The sequence below is a fragment of the Cibotium barometz genome, chromosome 19 (genome assembly GCF_041138505.1).
Source record: "Cibotium barometz isolate CiBa-2024 chromosome 19, ASM4113850v1, whole genome shotgun sequence".
Lineage (NCBI taxonomy): Eukaryota > Viridiplantae > Streptophyta > Polypodiopsida > Cyatheales > Cibotiaceae > Cibotium > Cibotium barometz.
In genome coordinates this window covers 21,501,108-21,526,667 of record NC_141064.1, presented here as the reverse complement: position 1 = coordinate 21,526,667, position 25,560 = coordinate 21,501,108, and the positions used below count along the sequence as shown (strand labels likewise).

Sequence of the window (25,560 nt, the reverse complement as noted above, 5' to 3'; positions counted from 1 at the left end):
GATGCATTGCGAAGTAATATAATGGCTTGAAACCTCATGGTTTCATGGCTTGAAGGTATAGTGTAGTGGTAAGATGTTTTCAAAGTTGAGCCAAGCTCGTGAGTTCAAATCCCCTTTTGCACATAACATCTAGCTCTAAAGTCCCAAACCCAAATTCACCCTCACCCCATGATATAAACTATGAAGTAAACTATGTTTACCGAGTAAAATAGGAAGTAAACTATGCCTGCTTAGTAAACTACAAAGTAAACTAAGAAGTAAACTATGATCGCTTGGTAAACTATATAGTAAACTAAGATGGAACTCTAAATTTTAAGTCCCAAACCCAAATTCACCCTCACCCCATGATATAAACTATAAAATAAACTATACCTACCGAGTAAAATAGGAAGTAAACTAGGCCCGTTTAGTAAACTAAGAAGTAAACTATGATCGCTTAGTAAACTATAAAGTAAATTAAGATGGAATTTTTTCAGTTTACTTTGTAGTTTACTCAGGGTAGTTATCTCAATTTACTTGTTTGATGGCCCAAAAAAGGCATCACGATTTAGATCAATACCATGCATTGCATTGATCTTACCTCACAAGGGTATATGATGGGCAAGGGTATCTGATGGGCGGGCAAAGTCTAAAAGTTGAGGGAAAAAGCATATTGGGAGGAGTGATATGGACGCTTTGAAGCGTGACCACGCCTGGGTATACGCTCCGTCACCCTCAAAACACACATAACAGCGCCTCTGGGCTAGTGCTACTATTCGCTATGCGCTCTCGCACTGTCTTGTGCTTAAAATCTGGTTGAGGCACACGCGCTCTTGCTTTTGCTTGTTTGCTGCATTTGGCGCCCATTTCCGATGGAAGGCAGGCCTCCTTCCATAAGCGGCGGTGACGCCTGTGAAGAAATGAAGGCCATGGATCCACGAGACATCAGGTATACACAGACGAGGTTTAGCCGCAGTTTCACGCGATGCATCCTCAAGGGCTACAACAATCACACTGATAAGGGTTCGTCATCATCCTGCATCGCTGCGCCAGCTCGCGCATCCTACTCCGAGGTCCTTAAAGACAACGAAGCCGAGCTTCTCCTCGAAGCTCTCCTCTCCAAGCTCCTCTCAGGTCAGACAACCATCGACGCCATCGACCCCATCCGTGTCTTCTTCTATAGCAACTCTTGGTACAGCCTTGATAACAGAAGATTATGGGTCTTCAAGCAGTTTGGGAAGCCCATCCCTGTCAAAGTTACCACCAGCTTGGATGAGTTCCTGCAGAAATTCCGACAAGATGGTGATAACCAGTCCGCCACATTCTTACCAGACCCCGCTGTTGACAAAAGAGCAGAAGCTAAAACAGACGGGCGAGAGGGTGTGCTGCTTCTGGACCATATCTTCCAGTGGACTACCAATGACATCATGAATGACAAATTTCTTGCCGACAAGGTTCATATTCTCTCGTATGTGCGTGTGCGTGAGTGTGTGTTTTACTTAGCTTAAGTGACCAATATATATTCATGCATTACTCTCGCACACACATATTTTTATATCAAAAGCATGATTATTAGTTGTTACTTAGCTCACCTCTACTTATAAATTTCCCATTCCCAGCTCCCTCGCTGTTTTTTTCTTTTCTGATTCTAAGGCCAATTTGTTTGATCTGTAGGACATTGTGGTAGGCTCAAGCCCTGCACTGATTACAACACTATTGTAGTGATCAACAGACACATTCTACCCACAATCACAGCACTATTATAGGCACCAAACATATCTACTTAATCCTTGCAATCTACCTACAGATTTTGAAACCAAAAGATTATGCAGTCACTATATGCATGTGTCATATTGAATCATGTTTGTCGCGACCTGCTCAAACACGATAATCAATGGCAGTATCAAACACCACATGGGTGTAGCTGTGATTCATCCATTTGCAGAAAACGTTGACCTCTTATTCTTCCATCTCTGACAACCCAGTATGTTAACCACTCTTTCATCATTACAAGTCTACCAACATCTATACAGACATTGGTTATTAGGACCCATGTTTCTGTTTTGAGGCGTGATGTTACCATTGTGGGATTGAAATGAAAGGATGTTTTCAAAGCAGATGTTTTCTTTGTTAACATTTCACTTGGTCTTCATTGTATCAAGTTACAACACATCATACCGATAGTTTCTCTTATTCATCAAGATCATAAATGTGGATTAAGCACATGTAAGACCAATGGATATTCTCTCCAGTACTTCACTAACCGTGCCCGTTGAAAACTGCAAGCATTTCTAGCTGTAGTTTTAGGACGATCCAAAGACCCGGCACCTTCATTTGAGCTAACATTGCTAAGTATGGGGCAGGTGAAATTAATACCGAGGCAATTTGGATCATTGGAGGAGTACTTGGACTCCTTCAAGTGGCCTCTTCTTGAAGAAGTAAGAGCACAGATCAAAAAGTCCTTAGAGCTTATTACAGAAGCTCCATATGCTCCCGTTGTGCAAGTATGTGAGTATGATAATTATGTGCAAGTATGTGAGTATGATAATTATCCATGTCCAAAAAAGGACCCAGATTTAAAACGGTTCAAAATCTATGTCGATCAAGAGCATCTCAAAAGAAGTCCACAGAAGCATGAGAGACAGGTCAAGTTTAGACCTAAAGACCTTGTATTTTTGTCAAGTGATATTCCTGGTTCAGTTGAAGAGCTAGGGTACTCCAGAAAATGGATGGCATTGATAGAAAGAGTTGAAGAGGAAGATGATGAGGAGGAAGATGGTGCATCCGAAGCTTCTGGCCCTTTGCCACTCAAAATTTTGGTTCATAAATGCGATGCTAAGGCCAGCTACCAGGAGCTCATGGATCAAACAAGGACTTGGTATGTGATTGATCTATTAGGACTAGCTACATCATGGAGAATATGGGATGCACTGCACCCTGCTGATATGAAAAATTCCATCTTTCCTGTCGTCCAAAGGACATTGAACTATGATCCAGACCAGGTATTATTCAGGCCCTTTAAGTCGTGGCTCTGTGTAAATCTCCCTTAAGTTACTACCTTGCAGGTCTTTTACCGTCTAGGCAGAAAACAGTTTCAATATTTTGTCTATTTCTATATGCTACTTGGCATACAATATGCAATACTTACATGATCTCTTCTATACTTTCTTCTTTTCTCTCATGTGACAGAATACAATCAGGGAGGATGAAGCACAGTGGTTAAAAAATGCCATTGCAAGCTACTGCTCCTCTTTCCCTCTTAATGAGTCACAAACAAATGCAGTAGTCACCACTGTGTGTGATGTGAAAAATGGATTGGATCCAGGTGTTAGAATGATTCAAGGACCCCCTGGTACTGGTAAAACATCCACAGTTGTCACCCTTCTATCTGTTGCTTCCTCTATAGGCATGAAATGCCTGGTAGCATGCCCCACAAACATTGCAATTGCTGAGGTGGCACTCCGATATTTAGAGATGCTGAAATCTCCTGAGAAAATCCAGTTTGGGGAGTTCTGTAACTCCACTGCATGTCCTTTTTTAGTCAGCTCAACATCTCCGGTGAAAATATGCAAGGTTTTACGGAGGAGTGATGTTATTCTTGTCGGAAGCGAAGACAAGCTGCCTTTACAAGGGCCATTGGGAGAAATATACCTGCCAAATAGAGTGAAGCGGATACAGAAGGCAAATAATAGTTGGAGAGAAGTTGCTTTGAGTTTGTTTCATTTCAACATGTCTGGTGAGTCAGAATACCAAGCGCACCAGAAAAAAAATTCCAAGAGTGTACAGCATATGAGTTTCTTAGAGTTTGCAAGGAGAAATCTGGTTGAGCTTGTAAAGAAACTGGAAGGACATGGCAAAACTCTTGTTGAAGAACTCACTATTGATCAAGTTGCAATGTTCACAAAAACTGCCCAACTAGCAACACTACTTTTGGATTGTGTTTTGAAATCTGCAATTTCTGAGCAAGATTTCTCTAAGTGGTTTGCAAATGATCAGTCAAGATTAAATCTGGTAAAGCAACTCAAGAAATGCCTAAGTTCAAAGCAAGGACCTTTGTCTTCACGGAAATCCATAGAGAAATTATGTATGGAGAGCTCCTCTCTTGTTTTTTGCACAGTTTCTACTGCTGGTAGATTCTGTGTGAAACAGGCTGCTCCGTTTGATTGTGTTATCATTGATGAAGCTTCACAGTTAGTGGAGGCAGAGACAGCAGTAATCACGTGTTCACTGGGCCTAAATCATGCCATCCTTGTTGGGGACCATCAGCAACTGCCAGCTACAGTTATAAGTAAGGTAATGCTTATAGATGACCTTGAATTGTGAAATATGCATTGCTTTTTCTGTTTTCTCAAAACTTTGACATTATGTTCTTATGTTTGAATCATTGAATAGATGTTAATAGAGATGACAATCAATGCTTTTCATGCTTTATAACAGGTTGCAGTAGATTCTGCATATGGGAGAAGCTTATTTGAAAGAATGATAAGTCTTGGGCACCCCTGCCACATCCTTAACACGCAGTATCGTATGCATCCTTCCATTAGTTTATTCCCAAATTTGAATTTCTATGATGGCCACCTGCTAAATGGAGAAAATGTAAGGAGCCCTTCATACAAAGTGCATGAACAGTTACTCTACGGATCCTATGCTTTTGTTGATGTAAATGATGGAGTTGAACAGACTGATGATGATGGGAAAAGCAAGAAAAATTTTGTTGAAGCTTCTGTTATCGTATCTTTGATTAAAAATCTACGTGAAGGTGACAATTTATGCCATGTGTTTTTTGTGTGAACTTTGTAGTTCTCATTGCGATTGAGAATTGGATTGATATAGGTGATCTTTATTTGCAGCCAGCTTGGAAAACAGCATCCAGAACCTGACTGTTGGTATTATAACACCATATTCTAGCCAGAAGGATCTTCTTAAAAGCTGTCTAGAGAATCAGAAAACAGAACCCTTAATTGTGGATATAAACTCAGTTGATGGCTTTCAGGGACAAGAAAAAGATATCATTCTACTATCAACAGTCCGGGCGAATCGGTCGGGGGCCATTGGCTTCCTCGAGGATTACAGAAGACTAAATGTGGCAATAACACGGGCAAAGTCAGTCTCTCTCTCTCTCTCTCTCTCTCTCTCTCCCCCCCCCTCCCCCCCCTTTTTGCTGCCCTCTAAGCATATGCTTACTCTAGAAGTATGCAAGCTTTTTTGGTTTGTATGTGTTCAACTTCACCAGATTGACCTAGTTTTGTGACTAGCAGTGGGCTCTGCCTTTCCTTCTTGACACATGCACACATGCATGGCTCCTCTCTCTCTCTCCTGCCCTAATCCTCGTTATCAGTGTGTCTAGTGCTGTTTTCCTGGGGTCCTCCTAGGAGTATAAAGGTGAGCTTTTTTTATGTTTCAAGTGGAGGGGCACGTGACAAGCTCAAGGGAAAAGGGGTACATATTTGCTCCTGTCTTGAACACCAGAAGAATGCTTTCTCTAGTCACAATTCACTTGAGTGGCCATCTTTCCTTCCTTTACAGGGCTCATCTAAACCTAGCCCAGTAACGTCACCAACAAATCAAAGAAGAGCCTTTCCCTAAGAACACCCCTTGTAAAGGTGAAAAGGGGGAAGTTTGGGGGCGGGGGGGTGTCCTCCTATTGTCACAACCTGGTGTTGGCTTAGATCTGCATGCAACAATCTCTTTCAAGCACACAAAATGCAATCGACGCAATTGTCTCTCCCAAGCACTCAAGGTGAAAACACACAGGCCTTCATGTGGAATGACTCCATACATAATGGATTGGGGTAACCCATGAGATTGAGGATGAGAAAGAACACACAAGAAACCTACATTGGGACCCACCTGCCAACTAGGATGCATGGACCACACTCTAGGATAGAAGGATATCTTCCTTGGACACCTCGTGTCAAATACTCGAGATCTCTCTAAGAAGGAAACCTGCAATATAAGCCATGAAGAGCAAGACAAGGCAACAAACCCTAACCCTAGAAGGCAAAGCGGAAGAAACAAATCTGGGTGCAGGCATACTCACCACCCAACCATGACAGCCATGAGCGAGGCTCACAATCTTGGCCGTCCCCACCAAGCCACGAGCTAGAGCATCATGCCCTCGCAAGTGTCCTGCCACCGTCGTCCTCTTGTGTCTCATACCACTAGGGGTTGTCTCCCCCAAGGACGATGGCCTATTGTGCGGTGGAGCTCACGCTTTGCACTCCTGAGCTCCATCCATCGGTGTGTGCCCAACTGGTATCCCTCCCCCCAATAAATAGGGAAGGAACGCCCAAAAAGCACATGCTATCAATAGCGGACCAAAAAGCACATGTCCGCCCACAACATATCACACTCTAGCTCGCCAATCTGCCTGCCCCTAGCTTGCACATGACATACTCCCCTTCCTCAAAAGAGCTCACTCTTGAGCTCAAGAAAAAGAACTCAAGGAGAAGTTGTCACACTCGCAACACTAGAGAAACACCCTCTATTGGTCGAAACCAATAGTCTCAAGGACAATTCGACTAAGAGATCGACCTGCTCAAGTAACATGACATGAGCGTCAATTCCTAGTCACAAAAGCCTAATCCGGAGCAAATGGGTCATCTGGGCAACTCGAAGTGACAATGCTACCAGTACCAGAGGTAAGCAACCACTGTCCTAAAGAGTTATCCTGAAACCAAAAGTATCTTCCATTTGACTACCATGCTTTCATCTTGATGTCCTCTATAAATCTGGTCTGGAAAAAACCACAAAACTGAAAAAACTGAGAACCTACTATTGAAGCCTGAACCAAGTGGAACACAATAGTAGTCTCTTCCCAAACAAGAGAAGAACCGATCTTTCTAGAAAAGATCATCAATCTGTACTTCGTCACCTTGGAAGTCTAACTTCCCAAATAGACCTCAGAAAGTCTATGAGTACCTTGGACGACATGAAAGGAACAACTGTTCCAACAGACCTGATTATGACGCAAGCTAGCATCTATCACAATTGTTTGTATCAAAAGTAAAGTATCTATCCCTCAAAAATGTTGAGATAGCCTTGTGTTTGTAGGCGTAGAGTCCGAATGAAGTCTTGACAATTTGGCGTAGCCCGTAACATGCGATGGATCATGGCGTCCCATACCACCATGATACACCCCATACCCGTGCTACGATTACTACAAAACACCAATTTTTGGATCTGTCGGGATCTATCAAAAACAATAAATGCCAATGGCTAACCATGTGCCACAAACTGAAACAAGTTCTCGAAAGGAAGAACTCCAAACGAGACTAGTGATCATAACTTGGTCCAGGGATTAGACAACATCTGTGTACACAAAGAAGAACAACCTTGACAAGCGTCCCAGTCAAAGCATCTGTCTAAACCCAGAAAATCTTGGAAACTAAAACTTGCTTCCAAAACTTATGCGCACAGCACAAGTTCTTGAATAACCATGATTCAATAGTCTTGGTATAAGAATAGGCGGGTATACTTGGAATAGCATGAATATCTATACACACTCCTGCTATGGACATATAACTAGAGGACCATCAAAACCTTAAGGCCGGTAACATTGAAAAGGTACATATTGGGTATTGTCACATAATCGTGTTGTCATGCAATCTGACAACGAATCCCAACATGTAAACTTAATCTAGATGCCCTCTATCAAATATCCGTGTAGCTATATCTGTCCTAGGGTATTAGGTCTATGTTTTGCATGGTACAAGTCCATGACTAACTTGTGTGTGTGTGTCCGTAAAGTTCTTGGAGTAAAAACTCCCATGTGTATCCCATAACAAACATGTGTACTTGCATAACACGGTACAACACTGTGCTTTTATTGTTAAACCCTATCTTGCATGTTCCTTGCATGTGAAAAACAAACACATACCTCATAACACGTTGGTCCAAAACTGAGATAGAGTGAAGCACGTGCATCCGAAGCTCGCAAGTACACCACAAAGTCCCATACACAACCTAGACATCTTGGAGAGAGAAGAATCTGAAGAAAGATCGTAGAAAAACATGTCGCCATCACTTGCTGTTGTAGGGCAGCCCATTGACGATTGTACGCCTCTGTCCGGACAACCTACATGTGGCTGTCCACAACCTTTGGCTGCGTGTGGTAGACCTCGGGTAACACGGATGGTTGTGGCATGTGCGGGTCTGCTAGACTGCCTTGCATCTGCATGAGTGCGTGCACACACGTCATGCGTGGCTGCATGGGAAACAGCCCCCAAAAACTTGGGCTTCCTCACCCCAAAGGGGTCCCCATCAGCAAGGTGCAGTCCCCATGTGGGCTGCCACAAGCCCCATCGAGTCCCGACAGTCCTTGCAACCGCCAACAGCCCTGGTCGACTCCAACGGCCCTTCACAAGTGCCGTCGACAGCCCTTCCCACGTCTATTGCCCAGGCGACCAGGTAAGGGGCCCCCACGCGCTCCATTGGCTTCGGGAAGGTAAGTGTTTTTTTTTTGTCAATAAAAAAAACTGCCCGCTTTAAAAAAAAAAAAACTGGGCGCTTGCTTTATAAAAAAACTCAACCTGCCCAAAAAAAAAAACAAAATGGGTGCAGGGTCTTTGTACAGTCGACGCTCTCTCTCTCTTTCTCTCACTCTCTTGCCCATAAGGCCAAGGGCGCAACAGCCCTGCACATACACACTACTGCAAAAACAGGAAATATCTTACATGTATCTTTCCTTGTGCAATCTCAGAGTCACTCTGATACCACTGTCAAATACTTGAGAGATCTCTTTGAGAAGGAAACCTGCAATACAAGCCATGAAAAGCAAGACAAAGCAACAAACCCTAACCCTAGAAGGCAAAGTGGTGGAAGAAACAAATCTGGGTGCAGGCATACTCGCCACCCAACCATGACAGCCATGATCGAAGCTCACAATCTTGGTCACCAAGCCACGAGCTAGAGCATCATGCCCTCGCGAGTGTCCTGCTACCGTCCTCCCCAATAATAGCTGACTAGTACATTGCCGCCACTAGGAGACTATATGTAGTCTAGTGGTGGTTCCTATCTTGCATATCTTATCGTGTAGATATTGAGATCTATCTTCACTCCAATTGTGCACCTTTATATGTGCATGATATCCTCTGTCTAGAGTCTACCTAGATCTCCATCAAAGCTCCTTCTCGGAGCGCACGTGTGAGCAGATACCATCAATTTGTCACTTTGGTTTGCAACAGTAATTCAGTGTTATTCTCCATCTCTTGCTTCAAGTACTTTGTCTTAAGATCAAATTCCGCTTAGTGTATTTTCTTACACATAGGTGACAAAAAAAGCCAAAAGAGGTAACTCCTTGTGCTTAGCCAAAACAGCCCTCTTCTTATGACAAGTAGGGCGTTGGGACATTCTTTGGCATAGTCCCTTCTCCTTATCGTGTAAGATATGTAGGCAGGCGGCTTTCCACTTGTCATTCGACCAACTATTTTAAGGCACATTCCACATGGGGGTTTGGCTTGGGTTGATTAGATGTGTCCTCGGTGAAAAGTCAATGTAAGAGGTAATTACTAATGATGGTGTCCAGGTCATGGTGAATATGAACTTGTACGTAAGTGGAAATGAGTGGGTCGGTGGTGGAAGGGGCCAGGGATTAAAAGAATTGATTGTTGGATTTTTTTGGTTGTTGTGCGTGTGTGTTGGACCCGGGAGTCCATCAGATCATCAATGGTGCTGGAACCTTCACCATGTGGGAAGCATGTGAGACCTTATGAAACAGGTCATCTAGTTGCACCATTATAAATGATAAGTTCATGGGCAGCCATCTGTAGAAAGGATCTGCCAAAGAAGGTAGTATAATGTGATGTCCTCTGTATCCCCATGTCTCCTGGCCATATGGCCAGGGAGGCTAATGCCCCTTTGAATAGGAAGGATAGTGGTGAGGTGGTCGGCCATTTTGGTTTTGCCCAAGTTGATCGTAAGGTCTCTCTCCCTGCAGAATCTATCCAGAGCATCTAGGTGTTTTTGTGGTCCCTCCTTTGAATCTGAGATGAAGACAATGTCATCGGTGTATAGCAATATAGCCACCACTGTTTGGGCCAAAGGTGATCATCTACCCTCAAAGCTGTGCAATCTCATCACTATATAGCCCAAATAGTGTCGGTGAGAGCGAACATCCTTGCTTAACCACAATAGTGCTACATACCTCTCCTGAGAGCCAGATGCACACTGTTAGCCCATTACTACCTCATATAGTAATATCACAGCCCAAATTGCATCATGTGGTAATTGGAGCTCTTGCAAGCATCCAATCAGCTGGGATCGCCGAATCAAAAGCTTTGTAGAAATCCACAAAGCAGCAATACACATGCTTCCGTTGTGATCGTCGTGAGAGCTCATAGAGTGAATATTTCTTGCTAAAACCTGCCTAACCAACTGATCTGTAGCCCAAATACTCTGCCATAGAGCTGATTATGTCCTAGAGCACTACCCCATGGATCTTGGCCATACTATGATTGATCATAATAGTCCTTTAGTTACCGCTTTATGAATGGGAACAATGGTGTTGGTGATCCAGGAAGGGGGGAAGCCTTCACATATTGCTTTGTTAAATAAGCTTGCAAGAATGGGGACTAAAACATGGTGTCCATATGCAAAGTGCTCCGCTCGTAAACCCTCATGATCTCTTGCCCTCCCACTATGCAGCTTCTTTAGGGCCCCAGGGCCCTGGTGACATTTAGTGTCGAAAAGATGGGATGATGTGGGTTTGGGTGAGTGGGTGTGTGTGTGTGTGTGTGTGTGTGTGTGTGTGTGTGTGTGTGTGAGAAACGAAGGCGAAGTAACATGGAAATTTTGCGGATGAAGGCCTTAGTGCTGGAGCACGTCCAAAACAAATGAGGCACCGTTTCAGAAGGGGCCATGCATCGAGATAAGAAGCAGATGCAATCCTTCGTTTAGCAAGAGTGACCCCCACAGATAAGGAACCTGTAAGACAACGCCATAGGAAAAGCTTTTGCTTGAGAGGCAATTTACTCCTCCATAAATTGCGAAGATTCTTTCGCCACTAAGCAAGTGATTTTGTCATATGCCAAAGAGAATTAGCATGTGAATGAATCCATGGTGATGGCTGGAGGAAAGAGTATGTCGTCCTAACCGTTAGGTCAGAATAACACGACGAGAATTTGAGCCCACCGCGTATAACTGCCAATCCTGTAATCTTTTGGCTTTTTTTGGGAAACACTTTTGGCTTTTTGACAGACTCCCTACAACCACGGTCCATTACTCTTTACTTTTGTACTGAGTCAGATATTGGGCTTTCTGGACCATATGGCAGGATCACAACATGAGATATTTTGGGAAACCGTTTTTGCAATCTTATCAGTATTTCATAAGCTCCTTACGGCAATCTGTTTATGATGCTTGCCACCAAGGAGATCTTCATCAGTCATGCCTGGAAATAGTTTCTCTTTGCTTCTGATTTCTCGTTGAGGCTCTCCGTTTTGGAGACTCTCATGTAAATTTCATTGATAATATACTGTTCATGGATTTACCAAAAAAAAAGTGTGTGTGTGTATGAGAGAGAGAGAGAGAGAGAGAGAGAGAGAGAGAGAGAGAGAGAGAGAGATTAATGTCTTCAAAAGACTTTGAGGGTCTATGGGACCAAAAGGTGGTACAATGTATGGAAGATAAACACTGTATGAAACTAGCTACATAAGCTAAAGTATCCAAGTGATGCTACATGATGACAATATGTGATCATATAGTGATAGCATCCTCCTCTAGAATAGAGCGCAAACGTACGTGGGGCTAGTGATGGTGTAGGCTGTTGTGGACCTGGCTGATCCTACTGCTCTGGTCATCCTGCGGATCAGAAGGAGACTCTGGATGCCCCCTTCTTTGCATATACAGTGCGGCTAGGCCGCAGGATCTAGATGCCTGAGATAGATGGCACACCGGTAGCAGCAACACATTGGCAGTCACAGGGCCTATTACAATGCTTTCTTTCAGAGGCTTTGGGACAGCTTTTGGCCTAGAAAGATCCACTCTTTCTTTGGCTGATGGCATACAGGAGTTTGGCGGTCGGTACTTGGCTGGCAGTTGGAGGTCGGTCAGCAGCTTGTCCACGGTGCGGCCACCATCAGGAGTCTTAGCGACATTGCCTTTGGGATTGCCTGAAGGCTCAGCAGATTTGGTAGTGGATTTTCCGCATCTTCGTTATGGACAGGGCATCGACCCAGATCATCACTGGGGGCATTGTCGCTTGGGCCACAGAGGTTGGAGCGACTAGGGCTTATGAGGATGGGGGAGGGCTAGCCCTTCAGGTCTCTGACCATCGTATTGCAGTAGTACCAATCACAACCCCTCCTACAGGTGACTGGTGGCCAGGCTCATGCCAGAGATGGGAGATTTGTAGTAGCATCGCAGCCTGGCACATTTTGCGTGCTAGATGCAATGAGGCCATTGAGGGTACCCACACTCCGCCGGCTGAGACCATCAGAAGCATATGGCTTGATATCATTCACACCCTCCACAGTCAGTGGGGGAAGTAACAAGGAGGTTCTGACCGCATGCGAAAGCGACGAGAAGCCTTAACTTGTTGAGACTTTAGAGGCCTGGCCCTGTCTTCACAGATAGAGGCGGTGACCCCATTTGGCATTACAGACCACCTGTGTGATGGTTCCTCCTCCCCTCCCCTTTATGAGATAGCCTTTTGCTCACAGAGCGGCCAGCCTAAGGAGAAGCATCTCTTCCCCTTATGATCACTTGTTTCCCGCCCTTATATGAGGCGAGTTTGTATTTAGCCCTTCGTGGTTGTACTTAGCCCTTTGTGGCTGTTTTTCTGTAACTAATTGAAGGATCTTTTTCCTTGTAAAAAATAATAATAATCTGTATTTGGAGGTCTTGGAGGCGCCACGCTAGCTTTGTCTCGTGGAGCACTGCCTCAACATAACCTCTCCGTGATGGCAAAGCTCCAATAAATACATGTCTGGTCCTCATATTGCATGACACGTGAGAAGGGGCCAAATCCATCCCGGAAGAGAATGAAATCTCCCTCGTCGGATCTCATAGTAGGGTGGGGATCTGAACAAATAGTGCTCCTCATCCTCCACCTCACTAGTGGTGCATACTTTGCATACACGTGCATCTCGAGGAATGCCCTTGGCTCTGCTAGACTCAACCTTAAGGCAATGAGAAGAAACCCTTAGCAAGCCAATCGCTAATGTGGAGAGAGAGAGAAAGAAAGAAAGAAAGAAAGAAAGAGATTTTATTAACGTCTTCCAAAAGACCGAACTCGGCCTATGAGACAAATCAGTGTACCTGTGTGGGGTATCCTCTGTCATCCCAACAAAATGAAAAAGTACTGAACTAAAAAAGCTGAATCTGGGTGTGCAATAAGTACAATGAGTGGGGGAGGTGATGGAGCTCTTCTACTAGGAGCATGCAAAGCTATATGCATGGAGTATACAATCATGATATGCAACCTAGCTAGCTCCAACCTGTACCATACTGGGGGTATAGAATGGTATACATCAATGCAAGGGGTGTCCACAGCTCCCTGAAGAACATGCTCCAGTCGAGCCAGTCGCTCCGCACCCTCTCTGTGAAACTGAGCTCTGATCTCTGTCATCTCTCTCTAGTATAGGCGTGGTGTCCGAAAGCCAGGTGTCCTCTGTCTCCTGCGGGCTCTGAGTGTCTCTGCTCTTTGGAGAGTAATTCCCTGCTGTGTAGGGGCTGGGAGTGGGGTGGATCTCTGAAAAAATGTAGTAATCTGTGTCTATCGTCCCCCCTCTGGAGCTGTCTGAGCCTGTAATGATGTGTCTCTGTGAAGCTATATGTCTAGAATGAATCTCCCCAGTATGCACTGGTCTGCTGCCTCAAAGATCTGGCGTAGGGAATGTGGCTCTCTGAATAAAATGGGATCTCTCTCTCTGATGGTTGTATATGCTCTGCATCTGCATACATAATGCTCCTCTCTCCACCTCCTCTCTGCACAATCTGCATACCCTCTCCTCTTGGGGGATCCATGCTGCTGTGCCAGTCTCGATCTCCAATCGATGTGATGAGACTCTAAGTTGACCAATAGCTACTTGGGAGCCGTGTGGTAAAAAGCCCTCCATGTATCTAGGCCTCTCTATAAATCCATCATCAGTGATACTCATGAAGTGATCTTTGTAGTATAGCATCTTCGGTGGAAGTGGCTGTGTAGGTGATATCCATGTCTCTCGTGTATAGAGCTGCCATAGGTCCTGTCTCAATACTCTGTTCCTCTCACTATGAGAGAGACGGATATGTGGTGCATCCCTGTCGTACTGGAATGGTGGTAGATGATCCATGTCTAGGCCATGCTGTGAGAACCAATGTGTGACCTGCGCATACCTTGATCCTCTGTCTCCTGCCTGGTATGCACACACAGAGAGAGAGAGAGAGAGAGAGAGAGAGAGAGAGAGAGAGGGTTGCTTTACTGGATGTCCGCTTGCATATGGTGGCGCGTAGGTGGGCGCTTTTTCAGGATATGTGTTTGCAGGAGCAGCCTTGGGTATTCATGGCTCGTGACTTGATTGAATTGGAGGGATTGTCACATGGACGGACACGTGTGCAGGCTTCATGGTGGGACATTGTGAATGCGGCTCATCTTGTCCGTATTCGCTCATCTCACATTTTATCGCATATTCTCCTTTCTTGGCATGAAGTTCTACTATTGGCTTGGTGGGATCCTGGTCATGAAAGACTACCTTTGAACTCTTGCAGTTCGAAACATTTGTGGAGTCGCGTGTCATTGTTTGGCCAGACAGAGATGCTTCACGCATACGACTCAACCGCATGGTTAGGTTAGGCTTGGTTAGAATCCGAGATGCTGTGATACCCGGTCGTGATGACAGGCCATATTCGTTTCGTCGTATTCGGCAACAATTTAGGGTTCCTCGGACATTTCAGCCACTATGGGTCGACATCATGCATGCAGTTGAGCCTTTTACTCCATTGCCTCGGCCATCTGCAAATCAGCCTTGGCTTGATTGGGCACTATGTAAATCTGGTGACTTGATATCACTTTTAGCTAACCAGGTCTATCATAAGCTCGTATCAGAGAAAGGTTGGGTTTCAGCCAAGGCCAATAAGGTGTGGGGATTGCACAAGTCTAAATCATGGTGGCAGAAAACTCTTATGCGTGGTTGGCAGTCTAAACTCCCTTACCAAGGTAAGGTTTTCATTTGGAGGATGTTGGTGGGAGGGTTACCTACACGGGATCAGCTCAGCCGTCGTAAAATTACATTGGCCTCTTGCTTCTTCTGCACGACATGCACTGAAACAGTTATGCATCTGTTCATGAGTTGTCCAGTGGCCCGTCAGATTTGGTCTTTTATGTCTCGCGTTTAGGAGGCAGTAGAGAGGTCTACTGTTTCGGCTCATCAGTGGATATTTGGGATTTGTCCTCAAGTCATTACTTCGGATAGTCACCTTGTGATATTCCATTTCCTTAGATGGACAGGACTTTGGCATATTTGGACTACACGGAATGGGTTCATCTTTGATTCCTTGTCTGGAATACATGGGCACATTCTACGTATCCGCGGTTTGCTGCTTTGGCAGTTTTCTTCTCTTCTCTCAGCTCAGCTACTCGATGCAGATGTTATTTCGTTATGGTCTACGGCGGCTCGGCTGGCTCATCTTTGATGCTTTTATCTGGGATGCTTATTTGGCTAGGAGGCTTTCTTATTAGTGTACAGGTTTGCATGGTCATGATCCTTTAGAGGATCTTTTGTGGGGGTTTTTTTTTTGGGGCCATAGGTTCTGTGTGAGCCATGTGGCTGATGTACATTTTTACATATAATATAAAACACCATTTCACGGAAAAAAAGAGAGAGAGAGAGAGAGAGAGAGAGACGACCCCTCACGTGAAGTCGCTGGAGCAGAACAAATGGTATGACAGGAACTGCATGGCTTTGTTTCTATTCAGGAACTGCCAAGCATGCAGCCAAGATTGACTTCACAAAGAGGAGGAATTTAATATAACTTGAATGCAGTTTAGGATACCAAAGGGTAGGGAGCAATTTTGTATTGAAGCTGCTGGGAAACCATACTGGGGGGCTTATACACAAGCTTACAGCTTTTTTATACATATGGCATAGATCCTTACATAGTCACATAGAAACCTGGATACATAAATTCACACACCACAATTATATACATACATACACTCATACATAAATGACTTTGTCCAACTTGGAAAATTGGGAGTTAGTATTCTTTAAGGTTTTCCTTAGAAACCTTTAGCTTGACTTATCCTGTGTAGTTTCACACAATATTTGACTGACTACAACCAAATACGTCGCTATATGCAGGTATTGCCTATGGATAGTGGGTAACAGTAAAACTCTCTCTGCACAAAAAAATATATGGAGGACTCTTTTGCAAGATGCAACAAGTAGAAAACTGTACAGAAGCGCCACAGATGATGAAAAACTTAGAAAAGCAATCATCAAAACCAAAAAAGATTTGGATGAGTTTTCTGACCTTGTACAGATGGGCTCTGCACTCTTCACTAATATGTTGTGGAAGGTAATTGCTTGTCAAAACATATTTCTTGAAAAGTAACAAGGTTGAAGTTATTAAGAGAAATTGGTGATGTCGCCAATAGGAAGAGACTGCAGTGTGAATAAGCAACACTAGAGAGTATGCTTGAAGCACCACTACAAAGGCCAATAAAAGAATCATTCAAAAATCTTTCAAAAGCAGAGAGTCTTTTAGGCAGCATTGAACGTATTTTGCAGACTGTGTGATGCCAAGGTAAATAAGCACAAATTAGGAGGAATTCAGGCTGCATGGAAGCATGTGGGAAGGACTTTTATGAAGACTGGGAGAGCCAAAGGCAGGTATTTGGTATGATGGGTAGAAATTGTTTGCTATATAGGAATTTGTACTCATGTTTTCCCTCAATGTCTCTCCACAGCGTGCTTGCCAACGTGCCTCTATTTATTTGATGTCTCTGATCATCTTTCACCTAGAATCACAACGTGTATGGATCTCAAGTTGTCTGGGGTGCGTGTTTGGGCTCTGTTCCAGTGATCTGATGTACTCGAGGATACAACAGCATGCTGGTGCCATTGACCTCATATTGTACAACAACAATGCCCAACTATGTGGCTCATAACCACCCCCCATGTGATGAAGTGGGTATGGGAGTGGCCCTACATAAAAAGGTATTACCATACGCCAGATGTGTTGTGCCACAGGCGGCCTCAGAGGTTTCAATGGCTGTCCCCTTTGCATAATGCTCCACATCCCCAACTAGTCAATCTTCCCATGATCGCCATACAGGGGACCACCATGAGGTGATGGCTCTTGATCAGCCATAGTAACACTGTGATCTTGCAAAGGCAGAGGTTGCTCTAGAGGCACCCCTAGAGCTTAGTAATAATATGACCTGTCATGCCTTATGTCATCTAGTAAGACTGCCTATGGGGTGTATGTAAATCTAAATGTAATATTCTAGCTTTTCAAAGTAGGTAAAGTAAAGGTAAGCAAGACCTGCAAAGGGCTCACCGTAATACCACTGTTCTGGATTCTGCTGCAGCCTAGAGTCTAGACAGAGGTCCTTTCTCCCATGGCCAAAGCTGCACAAGGGATCCAACAATGGGAGGTGGCTCTTTGTGACAGGTGTTCCCATGCATTTCACTGCTCTAACTCTCTATACAGTGTATAGATCTTCCTTGGTTGCCTACGTGACCAGCTTTCTTGTCCTACAAGAGGACTGTTTCATGGGCTGATGACATATTCCAAGGAGAGAAGATCGCTACCCAAAAAGTGGCAGCAAGTGAGAGGAGGTCATCTATGCTTTCCTAGGAGGCTGGACAATTTAACTCCATGTGTATTCATGACCAAGCTCTCTTAATCATATTGACTAATGGTTTGTATGTGAATCAGCTGCCAAAATGGTTTGTATGTGAATCAGCTTTCTTGTCCTACAAGAGGACTGTTTCATGGGCTGATGACATATTCCAAGGAGAGATCGCTACCCAAAAAGTGGCAGCAAGTGAGAGGAGGTCATCTATGCTTTCCTAGGAGGCTGGACAATTTAACTCCATGTGTATTCATGACCAAGCTCTCTTAATCATATTGACTAATGGTTTGTATGTGAATCAGCTGCCAAAATAGATCACCTATTCCCACAGGGTATTGACTGCAAACTGCTATTCTACTGCATCCTTTTAAGGGTGCTCAAAAGGAGAAAGCAGAGATGCTTTTAGAGAATCTTGGGGGGTGGAGTGACCTCACTGTATAACAATGCAACACAGCAACAATGTGTATGCATCCGTTTGGCCTAAGGTCTACTGGGAAACGATCAACAAGAAAAAAGGCCAACTAAGTAGTCATTACAATAATGGCAGTCATTCATGATGTCAAGGAATTGGTGGGTTGTGAAATGATGATAGCCAGGCCCTTGCCATCACGGGGGCCAAGGCCTCCACTGCAGGCTAGCAAGCTACTTTTTGTGAGTTAGAGATTGGGAGAAAGTTGGACAAGGGGCTACCTCCATTTTAAGGCCTACTTGGGGGAGGGGGATTAAGGTAGGGTGAGTGGGAGGCCGAGGGGTTAGGAGGGGAGGGGAAATATTCAGGGACACATTGGGGCTCTGTAAATTTGTTCGATATGCAGTAGTGGCTCTCTTGGAGAACGACTTGCCCCTATCTGTGGATCCAAATCCTCCTCTTGATAAGATGCAGAGAGGCAATTGAGGGTACTCACATAAATCCGTCAGACGCTATGTTGCATTTAGGGTAACACTGTTCGTATTTTGATGGCCACTTGTACAAGAGCAGAGAGATCCTCCAGATCTGCTACAGCTAAGCGCAAGAGCTCTCTCTTCTACCTTTTCTTGGTACTTTTAGCCACCTTTATAGATTTTTCTTGCTTTGCATGGTGTTTTTGTAATGAGTCTTCTGACTTTGTACTTCATTTTTCATACTTAATATGGAAGTGTTTTTTATGGAAAAAAAAAACCATCCTCTAGATCCTGCAATAAAGTGCATAATAATGCAGTTGGTGCATTTGGGCTCTCTTGCCTCTCGGCATCAGATGGCTCATCTGGTGAGTTAGTGTGCTTAACATCAAAGCCACTTTAGCGCTTTTCTTCACCCAGTTCGGCAGCAGGGGCTTTCCCCTAACAGTTAGACTGGGGAAGGAGACCAGCCACCAATGCTCCACCAAAGGAGACATAAGGGAGGCGAAGGGGAGAAGTGGCACACAAAACACTTTTCTGCATGCCCTGTAAATTTTACCCTTCGCTGAAATGTAGAGCCATTAATGTACCAGGATGAAGGGGTGTTTGCGGGGAGGGGACATACGACCTGAGAAATCCTCAAGAAGCTCAGTTACTATTTTCTAAGTATGAACAGAACTATACAAATCCATGGCCAAAGGCCGGTCAAGCATCATCCCGGAAGGGAAGGTGTGCACAATCATTCGATGGTTCCACAAGAGATGAGAAAGTGGAAGAGAAAAAAATTCATGGTCCTATTCCCTCCCGAGGGCAGTGTGCCTAGCTTGTGCAGATTGGGAAAGTCATAAGAGTATGTATACTAACTGCCCAAATGATGCATATCAATTGAGTATAAAAGGTCTGAGTGCCATTCTCTATGGATTTGGCCCTCCAAATCTGCCACGCTGTGATATTGCAATGATCTCCGAGGAAGAGTACCTTTTCCTATTTGTTGCTGAGGCCACGAGCAGCTTTCACTCAGCTCAAGAGACAGGGCTCCAGGGATTGTCTCTCCCCATCCGTACTCAAGAGGAGCTGCTAGATGACACAGCAGCATACCTATCTGGAGATGTGGGGAATCTCCAGAGATTCATAGAGCTGATTGAGGTCTTTTGTCGCGCATTAGAGTGCAGATCAATTGGCACAAGTCGTGTGGTTTCTCTGTAGGCTCTGCACCTGCCCCGACTTGGCGCCCAGTTGAGGCTCGTGGATCTCGAGAGGCACTCCAGTCCGCTACTTGGGCTGCTAGGTGGGCATCGATATCTCCCCAAAGTAGCAGTTTGCCCCTCTTCTTTGGAGCATTTGGAAGAAGCTTTTGTACTGGATTTCTGCGAGGCCCTCCTTAGCCGGCCGAGTGGTGGTGGCAAACCAAGTCCTTGCCACCATGTGGTATATTACTTCTTGTTGGGTCTTCTCCCGAGCCTGCATTGGTCAGTTACAATGGTTGATCCGGAATTTCTTGTGGGCTGGCAGTGATGGGAGGCCTGCTGCCCAGGTCAAGGTGGCCTGGAGAGTGATCATTCAGCCGCAATGTAGAGGGGTCCTAGGCATCATTGACCCCGCCATCCAGAGCTACGCCCTGCTAGGCAAGTTGATTGTTAAGAGGACTCCTTCCACGTGGTGAGCCTTGGAAGGACTTCCTCTTGGCTCGGATTTCAGCCTATACTCTAGGCCCTTGGCCGCAGAGCACCAGATCGATCTTCACAGAGATGTGGGCCCGTGGATTCAGCCCAGCTTTTGAGGATAGATTAATAGCCAGCCTACTCTCACCTCAGGCCGGCCCTTGGGCAGTTAGATCCGGTAGCCTCAGAGGAGCGTCTTCGGCAGCCCCTAATCTGGAACCCCTTGATTTGTTTACCCATTGGCCATATGTTTGGGGCCTACCTCATGTATCGTGGGGAGCGTTGAGCATAGGACCTGCTAGGTCCCTTGGAGATTGGCTTGCACACAATTAGCCTTCCTCGAAGGCTCACGAGAGAGGCCTAGTTGGGATACGGGGTAGAGACAAACTCAACCTTGACATAGACTCTGCTATTCCCCAAGAGTGGTTGACCCCTATCCCAGACCCGATCGCCCCACAATGGTTTGGCGTGTTTACTAGGCATGATTTTCTCTTGGTAGTCCATGGCGTGGATGAGCGTTGTGGTTTGCTCACTTTTTCTATTGGTCCCCATGGCAGATTAGAGAGATTAAAGGCCCCTTTGGATGATTTCTGTGGTTGCATCCATGCACATGAGTGGCACATAGGCCCCCTACCGCCCAAGGTGGCCATGGGGAGACTTTGGCAGTTATGGATTCGGGAGAGTCGGCCCCTCACGTGCCCCTCCAGTGTGACCCGGGGGAGTGGACTTGGCGTGATCCTGCTGATTAGGAGGAGACTCTGGATACCCCTTTCTTCACATACACTGGGTAGCTAGGCCGCAGGATTCAGATGCCCGAGGTTGAGGGCACCCCGACAGAAGCAGTTCATTGGCAGTCATAGGGTCTCTCACACCGATTTCTCTCAGATTTCTCGAAGAGGCTTTGGGACAGTTTTCGGCCTCAAATCATTCTCTTTCTTTGGCTGATGGCACACAAGAGCTTGGCGGTTGGCACGTTGTCGTGACGTGGGCGGTGTCACTGGGAAAGTGCGAGACTTCTGGCTGTGAGAGTAGCTTCCAAAATCCCACCAAGGTAACAGAATATTTATCTCTTCAAGGGGCATCACTAGCAGAAGCTGGAACCATCAAAGATCGAGTACCCAACTATACATGTGCACCCTCAAAGCCAATATTGGACACATGATACATATAAAAAACTGACATTAACATGGCATGTCTCATCTCATATGGCTTTGCACTCCAGAAAATCACCTCATGGTATTCACATGAAAGATACACATGGCCATCATGGAGCATCAGAGGCTCAACAAAACACAAGATACACACGCATTCTTTACTGGTTTTCTGGTTTCTTGTCTGATGCTCTGTTGCTGCAGAAATTCCCCCTCTGGTTAACTTCTGCACATGCAGCAAAAAAAGCACTTTCTGTGGATTCTTCTGCAGATACTGTCAGAATATGCAGCGGAGATGATGACCAAATCTGGGAACACGAGAGCAAAAACGCAGGCAGAAAAACAGCACAAGAGAGAGACAGATGTAGGCGTGTAACTCTGCTCTATATACACAAGAAGATCTCGAGGAATGATACAAATGAGGTATGGGGGCGAAGGACCTATATATACTCCCCTAGAGGGCAGTCGGCCAGCATCAGAGAAGCCCACGACTGATAAATATGTCCCACGACTGCATACAGGCAGTCGGCCAGCATCCAGATGCCTCCGCCTAGTCAGAACAAGTCGGCCAGCACTCTGACAGCCCACGACTGATGTAGATCCAGTCAGCCAGCTTCAGAGTGCTCCTGGCATCACCTGGCAGCCCTCCCAAGCCTCAGAAAAAATGGGAAAAAATAGGGGAAAAATACGGAGTGTGGGGAAAAATGGGAAAACACCTCATAAGGGCGGGCACACCCACAACAAAGGCCCTGGTGTATAAATCTAGACAGGAGATGACTTCTAACAGATACATGTGCTAAGGCTCCTCACCCATGGAAACGCACCAGCTCTCTCACACAGAAACGCGTGCTGGATTTCTTTTATTGTAGAGCTTTTTTTTCCTCACAGAAATGCGTGCAGGTTCTCCTAGCTTTGTACAATTTCTTGCAAAGAGAGTTCCTCTCTCTCTATCTCCTAGACGGTTTTACTTTCACAGAACTGCGCTACTCCTAGCATGCTACAATCCACCTTTTCATACCAAAAAATTATTTTTCTTTTATTTGAGCCGTGTCCTTTAAAGCTTGCCATGCTGTGAGAGCAACGAAGGGAATTGTAGCAGATTCCATATGAGTTAAAGATGGAGGCAGAGAGCCCCCCGTGGCTCTTACTTGCAACTGCGCTCTTCTCTGAAACACCTGCTGTAGCGCCCCAAGAGCCTTCGCTCTCTACACCTGTTATCACCCAGGCGGCGCTCTCCTGCGCTTGTGGCTGCAGCTAGCCACAGCAACACACACGGGGCCCCAGACCTCTGCCTTCCACGAGATCCCTCCCCCCCACTGCTCTCTATCAAGCGGCGTCCTTCCTTTTTCGTTTGCAGGCCCTCCCCTTTGTAGTTGCACCAGAGAGTCCCCTTTCTACCTTGTATACCTGCAGCTGCACACAGTTTTTTCAGTGTCCGAGAGTCCCAGCAGCTCCACACAACCCCCACTTCAGAATGACCAGGGCCTCCCCTTTTTCCCCGTCTGCAGAATTCCCCTTTTCTCCTTCTTTTTGCTGCTCCAGAGAGCTCCCTTTTTCTCCCGCTGCCCAGTCAGCTGCGCATCACCCACGCCAACCTTCTGGAGGCCCTTTGCTGGCGATAGCGCAAACAGCCATGTGGCCCCTTTTTTAGGTTGGCCACCTTATATATATATATATATATATATATTTTATTTGGCTACACAATGCTTTCACACCAAATCTTTTGACCATTACTTTCCTAATTGCCCATGCCTCAGAATACTGACTCACGAGTGCCCATTGTAAATGGACGCGCCCACAAATTCAGACGACCAAGCAGCTGATCTCACCTGCAGTGAACCTTACTCCAGACAGGCTTGTAACAAGCTCAACACCAAACCATTTCACCTGTACACCTAGCGACGCCCTCAAAAGCAAAACCCTCCACACGCCATACATCCCATATGTACACAGGCACTTAATCTCATTCATCTGGATTTGTATTTAATGGCCTCACATGCATGGTTTCACACCATAGACGTGCCGTGGCACGACAACGTGGTTGGCCTTTGGCGGTCAACCAGCAACTTGTCAGAGGTGCGGGCACCCTCAAGAGTCTCAGAGACATTGTCTTTGGATTGCCCGAAGGCTCAGCAGGTGTGGCAGAGGATTATTTGCCTTTTCATGATGGATAGGACCTTGACCTGGATCATTTCATGGGGCGCTGTCACTTGGGCAATAAAGGCTGAGGTCCTCATGGCTTATGAGGAGGAAGGTGGGGCTAGCCCTCCAGGTCTCTCACCTCCGCATTTCGACAGTACCAGTCCCAGTCCCAGTCCCATCTACTGATCATTGGACTCCGGGCTCGTGCTAGAGATGGGAGATTTGTAGTAGCGTTGTAGCCTGGCACATATGGAGAGCTCGATGCAATGAAGCCATCGAGGGTACCCACACTCCACCTGCGGAGTCCATTAGGAGCATTTGGCTCGACATCATTCATACCCTCCGCGGTCAGTGGGGGAAGTTGCAAGGTGACTCTGACCGCATGCGGAAGTGGCGAGAAGCCTTCTTGAGGCTTTGGTGGCTTGGCCCTTTTCTTAGAGATGGAGGTGGTGATCCCACTTGGCATTATAGACCGCCTGCATGGTTAATCCCCCCCCCTCATGAGATAGCCTTCTCTACATAGAGCGGTCAGCCTGAGGAGAAGTGCATCTTTCTCCACCTTTGATCCTTTGATCCTTGCCCCGTACATGGAGGCCAGGTTGCAACACTTTGTGGCTGTTTTTTGTTAACTAAAAAAAGGATCTTTTTCCCGGGGAAAAAAAAGAGAGTTCTCTGTGCCACTGGATGGTACAAATTGTAAGATAGGGACTTGCCCAAAAATGCATCTATGAACCACCCTTCTATAAACCTGGAAGGCAATGTCTGAATTCCTTTCCTCATAGTGAACCTGTAGACCAGACTAGCCCGAGGTAATATAAAGCATGTCAGTTCTAAAACTACCAATGAGTCGGGTAACCGAATAAATGTATCTTTGCAACTCCAAATGCAATGCTGAACTAACTTAATAGCAGCTGGCAAGATGTATCTACACCAAGTTATGCTCTCAAATGGTTAACTGGAAGAAGAATAACCAGAAGAAAAGGGAAATCTGCCTTCTCCTATGAGAGTGCCAAAGTCTTCTTCTTGATAAGTGATCTAATAACTTTTCCGATGGGGTCTGAGGGTAGGGATGCGTTGTATAGATGTACTAAGCATAGAAAGTGTGGCATTCTTGACGTTGTGTACTCAAAAATGGAAAAGCTCCTCATGGGATTATTAGCATCAATCCACTCCCACTCCCACTCCCACTCCCACTCCCTTGGATCCCAATGAAGATAATGGGTCGTGCAACCACAATAAAGCTATACTTTAGGAATCACATGCCAAACACTTAGGAGAGTGGGGTCAATAAATCAGTGTCTTTCCGATTGGCCTACAATCATGACAATCTCATAAGAGGTCCAATAATGGGGAGAGAAGATCGCTACCCAAAAAGTGGCGGCAAGTGAGAGGAGGTCATCTATGCTTTCCTAGGAGGCTGGACAATTTAACTCCATGTGTATTCATGACCAAGCTCTCTTAATCATATTGAGTAATTGTTTATATGTGAATGAGCTTCCAAAATGGTTTGTATGTGAATCAGCTTTCATGGGCTGATGACATATTCCAAGGAGAGATCGCTACCCAAAAAGTGGCAGCAAGTGAGAGGAGGTGGGGGATTACGGTAGGGTGAGTGGGAGGCCTCCACTGCAGGCTAGCAAGCTACTTTTTGTGAGTTAGAGATTGGGAGAAAGTTGGACAAGGGGCTACCTCCATTTTAAGGCCTACTTGGGGGAGGGGGATTAAGGTAGGGTGAGTGGGAGGCCGAGGGGTTAGGAAGGGAGGGGAAATATTCAGGGACACATTGGGGCTCTGTAAATTTGTTCGATATGCAGTAGTGGCTCCCTTGGAGAACGACTTGCCCCTATCTGTGGATCCAAATCCTCCTCTTGATAAGATGCAGAGAGGCAATTGAGGGTACTCACATAAATCCGTCAGACGCTATGTTGCATTTAGGGTAACACTGTTCGTATTTTGATGGCCACTTGTA

General features: G+C 45.6%; 1 protein-coding gene across 2 annotated transcripts in view; it reads left to right on the top strand.

The window, feature by feature from the left end:
* Positions 1-716: 716 nt before the first annotated feature.
* The window catches only part of LOC147628347 (uncharacterized), a 42,145-nt gene continuing 17,301 nt past the window's right edge, over positions 717-25,560 (top strand). Inside the window, exons 1-6 of one of the 2 annotated variants that reach the window (XM_086813436.1) lie at positions 717-1,433; positions 2,343-2,981; positions 3,169-4,272; positions 4,417-4,738; positions 4,830-5,082; positions 16,260-16,476. In XM_086813436.1, coding sequence (XP_086669562.1) covers positions 852-1,433; positions 2,343-2,981; positions 3,169-4,272; positions 4,417-4,738; positions 4,830-5,082; positions 16,260-16,476 — 3,117 coding nt within the window. In that variant the 5' untranslated portion in view covers positions 717-851. The remainder of the gene's footprint in view (positions 1,434-2,342; positions 2,982-3,168; positions 4,273-4,416; positions 4,739-4,829; positions 5,083-16,259; positions 16,477-25,560) is intronic. The other variant, XM_086813437.1, reaches the window with a different exon arrangement.